Source organism: Haliotis asinina, chromosome 7 (genome assembly GCF_037392515.1).
Source record: "Haliotis asinina isolate JCU_RB_2024 chromosome 7, JCU_Hal_asi_v2, whole genome shotgun sequence".
NCBI lineage: Eukaryota > Metazoa > Mollusca > Gastropoda > Lepetellida > Haliotidae > Haliotis > Haliotis asinina.
The window spans coordinates 42,388,034-42,398,821 of NC_090286.1; the positions used below are offsets into that span (position 1 = coordinate 42,388,034).

Below are 10,788 nucleotides of genomic sequence, written 5' to 3' on the forward strand. Positions count from 1 at the left end.
GTACTATCGCCCCGAGGGTGATGATCCGCTAAAACATCACTTTTCATTACTTTACTATCAGGAATGCGGGGCTGAAGCTGCAGTTTATACCACCGTCTTAATGCAAAGACCATTGCTCTATGACACATAAGTAGAGATTGGAATTATGTTCATTACTGAATATTACTTTGATGGTTGAGAAGATAATTTGGTTCATAAAGTGCTGAGTACAAGTGGTTTTCGACTAAGGTTCTATGTAAATCAGAGCCGCATGTATCGACATCTAGAAAAATATAGAGGTGTGACACCTTCTTGTATATCTAGGGGGCATGCGGATATTTTGGCAGTAGCATCTTAACAGTGCCATTCCGAAATAAAGTTCTACGCAATAACGAAGAAACGACACATGGTCGTAAAGAGTAAAGATGTTGTTAATACAAAGTAGCCATGTTGCAGATTGGGCCAAGGTACTGATTCTTGGGGCCGGAGCAGCAGGAATGTCAGCAGCCAAAGAATTAACACAAAATGGCATCACGGACTTTCTAATGATAGAAGGCTCCAACAGGATTGGTGGCAGGTTAAAATCCGTTCGCTTTGGTGGAAAAACGGTCGAGGTTGGAGCGAACTGGATGTTGGTAAGGAATGCCAGAAACCCTCTCTGGCAGACAATACAGAAATACAACATCTCAGGCCGAACACTTGATGGAAAAGATGTGTTGATAAGATATATGAATGGTGAGGATGTAACCACGACTGTGGGTGCAAGGGCATGGGAAAAACTATCGATAGCAAAGGAAACACTGTTGGAAATTGCAACCCGGATGATAAATGGCGCTCAAAGTGATATGTCCATTAGGACTTGTTTGGGTCTGGGAGAGTGGGATCCAGCAACAGCCGTGGAGAATGTGGCGGAAGTTTTCGAATACGACTTTCAGTATGGCAACACTCCCGACGTGTCATCGTGCCGGAGTGACGGAATTCTGCAACAATACCTGGACGATATGTATTACGTTTCAGACGAGAATGGTTTCCAGTCGGTCATCACGAACCTTGCAGGCGAGATTTTTGAACAAAATGACGAACGACTGATTCTGAACGAAGTTGTACACAGCATCAACTACACGGAGTCTAACGTCATTGTTGAGACAAATAGTGGCACAATATACATATCACAATTTGTTTTACTTACATTTAGCATAGGTGTTCTCAAAAGCGGATCTGTCATATTTAGCCCGTCTCTGCCGGACTGGAAGGTAAACAATTTGGCAAGAGTGCGATTTGAAAATTATATCAGTATATTTCTGAAGTTTCCAGACATTACGTGTCAGTTTTGGGATGACGCATTATACATTCTTCATGCCCACGAAAGGAGAAACTTCTACCCCGTTTGGATTAACCATAATTCCGATGCCATGTCAACCGAAGACTCGAACATACTTCAAATTGTTACATTTGGAGAGGATGCTGACAGAATAAGCAAGATGAATGATGCTGAGATTACAAAAGAGGTAATGGAGGTTTTGAGAAAAGTGTACTGTAAAGTAAATGTTTCTGAACCGGAAGATGTCTTAATAACCCGATGGAAAACAGACCCGCTGTATCAGGGAAGCTTTGCCAATGTTCAACCGGGAATTCCACTGGAGTCTTTGGGTGCCATTTCAGCACCCGTTGGACGGTTACACTTCGCAGGGGATGCATACTCGGAGTTTGATGGATACGTTGTAGGGGCTGCCATAAGCGGGGTGGAAAGTGCCAGACGGATTTTGCAAACTCTCCGTGATGATGCGAATGCGTAGAAGAAAGCCAAGCGCATTTTACTACATGACGACTCATTCTTGCCCCAAGTCAGCAAGCCTTTCCATATAAGTGAATATGCAACGAAATCATAGGCAACTACAAGTGGAATTTCAGATTTTGTATTTTACCGTAAACCATGAAATCGTTTTAGACTGTATCAAAAATGGATTCACAAAATTTATGTCGAATAAGTATTGTCTTAGAAAACGTTTGATTTCCCCCTAGTAATGGCATCGTCCATCGAAACAGCACATACAGCCGAAATTACACGTGCAGTCGGGGTATATAAGTGATAGGACCGCGTGTGAGACCCTCGGAAGGAGTAACAAAGTGAAAAATGGAGTACTTCAATATTCAGCAGAACAAAGAAAGCAAGCCCTAGTATGATGCCGACGAGAACTACTCAAGGTAGCTACGCCTACTAAATATCAGTACCTGCGAGTTTTGTGTATGGATCATATCGTTGGTCCAGTTTCCAGTTAGAACAGTTTTTGACAGCCGAGCATCCATGTCAGGGACTTAAAATGGACTGGACGTCGTGGACAGCGACGTGACTAGCAGAGGGCGGTCTTCGCTGTCGAAAGATGATCTGTTCTGTCTGTTCAGGGCTGATGTTAAAGGCAGGAACGGGGGAATGACAGGAGAAATGCTGCGTTCTGAGATGTCATGAATCGGCGAGTTTATACAGTGGCATATTCTCCATCCACCCGACACGAACTGATTCTGGACGTTCAATGAGAAAGGCGACGTATCACATGTGTCATCGTGGAGGGTGGTCGTTCACGCCGTTAACGCGACGTGAGCTATTTAAATTTTATATTACATTTTGGTCTTTTAATACGTTTTACTTCACGCATCTATTGTCTATGCTTTCTAAACTATATTGTGTTTTGTTTTTAACTACAGCTATATTTAGGTCTACATGCAAGGGTGAACACTAAGTGAATCGCCTAGCACATGTTGCTTTGAATTTCATTATATATGTAAATGTTCACTCATTTAACCTTTTACAGGAATTGCAACATGCCATATAACTAGGCACACTGTCAAATATATTGAGGGGATTCTTGTTTTGAATTAAGCTCTTGATGTTGTTGTTATTGTTGTTGTGTATCTCAGCGCAATTGTCGCAATAAGTTACACTTGCTCACACAAGTCAAAGTGTATTGGTTCTCTAATGACACTCGCTAATGCAACTAAGTAAACCTCACGGTTGATCTGACTCGCAGACATCACTTAAATGAACAGAAAATTGTGTATCGTGGGTACGATGGAGGAGGGACATCAGTATGTGAGATATTGCCCCAAAGTAAATATATTACTTATATTTTCTTTGCGATTACTGTCAGTCTGGCGGGGATGCAATGTTTAAATATGGGTTCATACAACCGTATTTAAACACTTCATTAACTAATCAAGCATTAAGAATTTAATCAATGGTAAGTGTATAATTGATGATTACATAATTAAGCCTTGGTACAACAGGGTCCTGTCCACAAGAAAGTTAAAACACATCCTCGCAGAGGATCACGACATTAATGTTTCTAGGTTTATCCTAAGCAACCTACTGCTCAAATTTGGATACAGGTACAAGAAGGTGGTAAACCAGAAACGTGTAATGTGTGAGAGATCTGATATTGTGAAAATAAGGTGTAACTATCTGAGAGAAATTACGCTGGCGAGAGAGGGTTTGTTCGAACCTATATATCTGGATGAGACCTGGGTTAATGCAAACCACACAGTGGCTACCCACTGATCCAAGTGATGGATCAATACCGGCGGGGGCCATCATATTGGGGTCACATATACGACGCCACGATAGCCTACTGTTGATTTACAATGGAAGCTGTCTAATCCGCCAGGGGAAATAATCCGGGGGAACTGGGGAAATAGTCCGTTTTCGACAATGTGTCGTATTGCAGAGCTGATGACAGATGTACAAGCCACGGAAGGAACTTAGATTTTATACCGGTATTGACAACTTAGTGGATTAGACAGATGATTGTTTTTACAGCTTCCACTGGTACCAACAGGCAATGGTGAACGTTTAATCGTTCTTTATGCTGGTTCCCACCGTGGATTCCTACCTGGGTGTGATGTAGTATCTAGGTCAAAGAGCACTGATGGTAGGGACTTTCATACAGAACTCAACGGTTTTCACACAGTATGTTGGGGAACAATTGTTGCCAGCTCCGCCTGACAAAAGTGTTTTTGTCATGGACAGTGCTCCCTATTACAGTGTTCGAGATCCAAACAATAGGTGTCCAACACAAAGAAGTCAGATATGCAGCAATGGCTAACAAACAACAATAATATACAATTTTCAGTTAAGGCCACTAAACCGGAGTTGTACTCTTTGATTAAAACTAACAAATCTACACCCACATATATCACATGCTACAACATGCTACGCCAACACGGCCATAAGGTCTTGAGGTTACCGCCGTACCATTGTCATCTCAACCCAGTCGGACTTATCTGGGGAGATCTTAAAAGTACACTGGCCCGAAAAAAATCAATCATTCAAGTTGAATTATGTCAAGCACATTGTCAACACTTCTAAATGTGACACTGAACATGTCAAGAAGGTAGGGAAAGAGTACTGGCTCAAAGATGGCTTGAAGGATCAAACAGTTAATCCAGTTGTCATTCGTCTGGACACTGATAACTCCTCTGTGGAAGAATGGAGTGAACTTGATGATAATATTTACATAATAATATAATAATAATATCCAGTCAGATATGCTCATAAAAATATAAATACAATGACAGCACTCACTAATTTCAACGACTTATAGTGTAACATGAAACACTCATTTCACATAAAATTATCATGAAAATATAAATATTAACTATCTATATGCTTAAAGCTATTAGGCAAGCATTGCTTAATTTGGAATGTGAACGATATCAAAACATAACACGTTTGTCTTCATTATATCTTTTCTTCAATGAGTGTGCATGATTGTGTGTGTGCTTGTGTCCGAGGGAACGGGCCTTTAACAGTTGTTGAGTTGTAACCATTTAGTGTAAATATAGTTTCTGTGTTCTTTAAATGCATTACCACTTAGGTACTGCATAAACAAAATATAACATTAACATTTTAACCTAAAGGATAATTCTCACCAATGGGTTTTGTGGTTCATGTTGAACAACAAGACCTGTGACACCTCTGCATATATGTCACGGGGAGAGCTGACCTACATTGACAAACGTTGACCTTTCTGACCTAACACTGCCGCTTTTACAGGCCATTGGCAACCCCCCCCCCCCCCCCAACACACACACACACACCCCACACCCCCACACACACACCCTCCTCCATTTACAGTTACATAGACAGATTCTTTCGTACAAATCCACAAAATACAAAACATCCACTTGCAAAGTTTGAGATCGATTGGATCATTGGATGAAGAGTTATTTACAAAAACCCGGGTCCACATGCATTTCATGCCAAACTATATCTACCCGCGAAGATCTGGGTTAGAATTGGTCTTCAGCAGGTCCACCTACCCGCAAAGATCCGGGCTAGAATTGATCTTAACCAATCCATTCTTGTCGTAGGAGGCGACTAAGAAGATCGAGTAGTGAGACTCGCTGACTTGGTTGACACCTGTCATCGTATCCCAATTGCGCAGATCGATGCTCATCACTGGTCCTGACTCGCCAGTTTACAGACCGCCACCATATACCTGGGATATTGTTATGTGCTCGTTGAACAACCAGCAAACAAACAAAGCAGGGCTACTTCACCGTGAAAGGTTCAGCTGTAACACTTTTACCACATGAGGTAAAGATTAGGGTGAGTTAGGCACCACCTGTTGCACCATGTTTACGGACAAATACGTTGGTACGCCGCATTCAGCACTATTCTGGCAATATCACAATATCACCTGTTGCACCATGTTTACGGACAAATACATTGGTACGCCGCATTCAGCACTATTCTGGCAATATCACAACGGGGGACACCATAAATGGACTTCACAGATTGTACCTATGTGATGAATCGAACCCGGGTCTTCGGCTTGACGAGTGAACGCTTTAACCACTATGCTACCCCACCGCCCCCGATATGTATTGATAACAATACATAACCATCATCGGTATGTGTGTGTGTGTGTGTGTGTGTGTGTGTGTGTGTGTGTGTGTGTGTGCGTGAGTTCGTGAGTGAGTGCATGCGTGCGTGGGTGGTGTGCTTTAGTCATTGGCCGGACAGTTTCACGCTTGCCGGACTAAACGACCTGGTTGTTGTGAATGGACAAACAACTGTTCAGCCATATTTGTCCTGTTTGGCTCAATTTTCGGCAGGTGTTTTAAACAGCGAGAAGTTCTTTACAGGCTGACCGGCGAGCAGTACGAAAGAGAACCCTAAGCAAGTACAGTGGAAGCTGTCAAAACCGGCATCTGTCTAATCCAGCAAGTTGTCAATACCGGCATAAAATCCAAGTCCCTTCCGTGGCTTATACATCTATCATCAGCCCTACTATCCGGCACATTGTCGAAAACGGATTATTTCCCCAGTCCCAATGAGTGCCGGATAAGACAGCTTCCACTTTAAATCAACAGTAGACTATCGTGGCGTCGTATATGTGACCCCAATATGATGGCCCCTGCAGGTATTGATCCATCGCCCTTACTAAACATTCACTGACATTGTTTCGGCCCCATTATGTCAATATGTACGGCGATATTGACAAGACTTTTATGTACGCTTCGATACATATGTAATCAAATAACATTCTGCGACAAAGACAAAACGCGCAAAACGAAGCATTCGTAAAATCAGTATTTGTTTCTTCACATGAACGCATCGTGACTATTTATTTTCATGTACCCGTGAAGATCCGTGAAGATCCGTGCAACCCATGCATGTGGCAAGAGACGACTAACAAGATCATGACTCATGTACTCATAAACCATTATGCTGATCACAGGATTAACGTGTCCAGATTTATTTACTCTCAGTCCGCCGCCATGTACCTGGAATATTAGTGCGTGCGTCATAAACAAACGAACCAAAACACAGTTTATTTTTATGAATGAGTGGGGTTTTGAAAAATCGTCTGGTTACATACCTGGACTGTTACTCGGGCACAGGAGCTTTACGCTCAACAATGAATAGGAAGATTTAAGAGTCGCTTTATGTTGAGAGTTTGCTGATGTTAGTATCTCGCCCAGCCATTACTACTGTTAACATAGTCATTCCGGAAGGAGGGAACATGTATATTCTAATCTTCACAACTACATGCATTACTAGAGCCGACGCGACCATCAAATAACTAGAGTTGTCACAGTTGATATCTTCTCGACACCACGAATCAACTGAAGGGTCAAAACAAGTGCAGGAAGATATTCGTTCATAGGCTGAGAAGCGACCGCAAGATCATTTGACATATTATCGTGATTTGAAACCTCTGACTGCGTGTTCCACTTCAGAACTGTTTACTGGAATTCTACGAAAAATATTCCACAGTTGTTTTCAGTACCGACAGATGCCATCACCGAGTTGATTAACGAATTCGAAGCCTATGAAAAACGGTCTATCCAGGAACTTATTTCTTCCCCATGTAGGATTTACGTCGATTGTGTTTTTATGTAGCCCATCTCTGTGTGTATCTCTGTGTATGTTTTTATATGAGTAATTATACACGTATAGAATTATGGAAGTGACTTACTACTTCTCAGGAGTGAGGGTCTGTTTTAAACCGCTTTGAACAGATTTCCAAATGCATCAAGACGTGCCTGTCTGATGCAGGAAGAAAGCCCAAAGTGATGCAGGCCATTAGACGTTTACCACTATGTCGAAACTTACGACAATGATCTGATACTAAGGAACCAAGAAACGTCACTAGGATTTCCCGGAATCCGACCCACTATCGTATGCTTTGAAAACGTCGAAGACGACTCAGTCGCTTGTGACCCTTCACAAGAACGTATTAATACTTGTCGTCATTGTTACGTTTCCAGTCAATATTTAATAACTGCTGATATACTCACGAGGCAATGGCGTCCGACATACTAGGCCTCGACAACTAGTATGCATACACATTTATATATGGTGATCGTAATGCATACTCATTTATATGTGGTGGTCACAATGCATACACATTTATATATGGTGATCGTAATGCCTACACATTTATATATGGTGATCGTAATGCATACACATTTATATATGGTGATCGTAATGCATACACATTTATATGTGGTGGTCGCAATGCATACACATTTATATATGGTGATCGTAATGCCTACACATTTATATATGGTGATCGTAATGCATACACATTTATATATGGTGATCGTAATGCATACACATTTATATGTGGTGGTCGTAATGCATACACATTTATATATGGTGGTCGTAATGCATACACATTTATATATGGTGATCGTAATGCATACACATTTATATGTGGTGGTCGTAATGCATACACATTTATATGTGGTGGTCGTAATGCATACACATTTATATATGGTGGTCGTAATGCATACACATTTATATGTGGTGGTCGTAATGCATACACATTTATATGGTGGTCGTAATGCATACACATTTATATGTGGTGGTCGTAATGCATACACATTTATATGTGGTGGTCGTAATGCATACACATTTATATATGGTGATCGTAATGCATACACATTTATATGTGGTGGTCGTAATGCATACACATTTATATGTGGTGGTCGTAATGCATACACATTTATATATGGTGATCGTAATGCATACACATTTATATGTGGTGGTCGTAATGCATACACATTTATATGTGGTGGTCGTAATGCATACACATTTATATGTGGTGGTCGTAATGCATACACATTTATATGTGGTGATCGTAATGCATACACATTTATATGTGGTGGTCGTAATGCATACACATTTATATATGGTGATCGTAATGCGTACACATTTATATGTGGTGGTCGTAATGCATACACATTTATATGTGGTGGTCGTAGTGCATACACATTTATATGTGGTGGTCGTAATGTTCAGTCATCTTGAATGCAATTCGATGTTTTCTTTCAGTTTGTTAGGCAAAGCACATTCGGACGGATCCAGCGATAATTGGTTCCTCAAATGATTTGCGTTTCCTGGGAAACGGAGAAACATGACTACCATCACAGAGCTCCATTTGATAATGCACCGTTAGTCTAGAGACCCAAATTCCGGCAATCTCTTTTGTTAACATCCACGTGGGATGTTCCACGTAAAGCTCGCCCACATTTATTTGTTTTCTTTGAGTCACATTCGAGACTTTCACAAGGAGAACGTCCTAATACGCAACCCCATATTGATTCTGAGGTTCTAATGTTGCCGTTTCTATAGGTTTCAAGAAACATGGTGAAAGGGTGCGCTTGGTGGGCACGTCCTGTGGATTGGCTGACTTAAATGGATGAAAGGTGTATTTGGATAAGTCGCATTTCGGGCAATGATTTGGATGTGGAATGAAATTGAATCACATGGCTTTCTCGTGAAGATCTTGTATGTCTTTGACGTTTAACAAGGTTAGCGATGTTTAAAGAAATTTAACATTGAAACAGGCGCGCAAATTGAATGTTTGCATGTCAGTTCTAACACAATGACATTTTATTGAAAAAAAACAAAAAAACCCAAACTGGTCTCAGAGAGCCTCATACAATTTTGCGTGCAATAACTTCAAAAATGACAATAAAACAGATAAAATATCAAAGTGGGATTATTTTTTTACATGTGTAATAGAAAGAATTATAAAAATAACGGTGTATTTGTGATGGTTAATGTCCATGCGAATCAAGGGATCAGAACATTATCGGGAAATCATTTAATCAATCAAGCAACCCACTCTAAAATTCCTGAAAGAAGACATACGAAGAACATGGTTAGTTAGAATTTCTAGACTGGTTAATTTGTTAATTAATATGCTTATCTGGCTTGCATCCTATTGATGGCGTACTGCAGATGCTAAAGTAGATTAACTATCATGGCACACTGGTCATCCTGACTAACGTTTCTTATACAGAAGAGGTTTGCCCTCCAGTGCAGTTTATCCTGTAGCGTGTGCGTTAGCAGGTTAATTGAAGGGAATATAAAGGACGTCTTCGTACAGTGAGTGAGTGAATATGGTTTTACGCCTTTTTAGCAATATCCCAGCAGTATCACGGCGGTTAACACTAGAGTTAGGTTCACATATTATACCCATGTGAGGATTCGAACCCGGGTCCTCAGTTTGGCGAGTGGACACTTTAACCGCTAGGCTGCCCTCCAATCCCTGTCCCATACAGACTCGACACAGTTGCTATCCAAATATACTAAAACAGTATTCCCTGTACCCAGAGGAATATAAAGCCAGAGGTGTAGTTCAGGTAAAGAAGATGCCACTATACACACACACACACACACACAGACACAGACACACACACACACACACACAGACAGACAGACACACACACACACACACACACACACACATATATATATATATATATATATATATAGAGAGAGAGAGAGAGAGAAACTAGAGAGAAAAAAATATTCTTTATATATAAATATAATGAGTAAATCAGATAATAGGTTTGTCTGTATGAGTGGCATTTTAGAAGTTGGTACTTACAACATACAGAACAAACTTTATGGATAAATATATTTCGTGAGTATGTCCACACAGACTCTTTCTCTCGTACCGTTGTCAATCAGGTATGTATGTTTTTAACGCCGTTCTCAGGAATATTCCAGCTCTATGGTCTCTGAATAATCGAGTCTGGACCAGACAATCCAGTGATCAACAGCATGAGCATCAAGTCAAGGAGCCTGACTACCCGATCCGTTGTGTAGCCTTGAGCACCGGTTACTGAAGACAATTTCTTATCCGGGTCTTCACGAGTCTTGACGACTGGGTAATAGTAAAATGGCAGACGTGTTTCCTCTCGCCCCTCCCCCTTCCCCCCCCCCCCCCCCCCCCTTCCCCTACTATTATTGTCATGTCTATGCTTCAACACAGAAGTCGTAAATAGAATAGG

At 41.1% G+C, this 10,788-nt stretch overlaps 1 protein-coding gene across 1 annotated transcript; it reads left to right on the plus strand.

Moving 5' to 3' along the window:
- Positions 1–404: 404 nt before the first annotated feature.
- LOC137292007 (uncharacterized) lies at positions 405–1,775 on the plus strand. The gene has a single exon (XM_067823559.1). The coding sequence runs from the start codon at positions 405–407 to the stop codon at positions 1,773–1,775; it is 1,371 nt and encodes a 456-aa protein (XP_067679660.1).
- The last annotated feature ends 9,013 nt before the right edge of the window (positions 1,776–10,788 follow it).

Coding starts and splice junctions, on each gene's coding strand:
- LOC137292007 (XM_067823559.1), top strand. CDS start 405: ATGTTGTTAATACAAAGTAGCCATGTTGCAGATTGGGCCAAGGTACTG.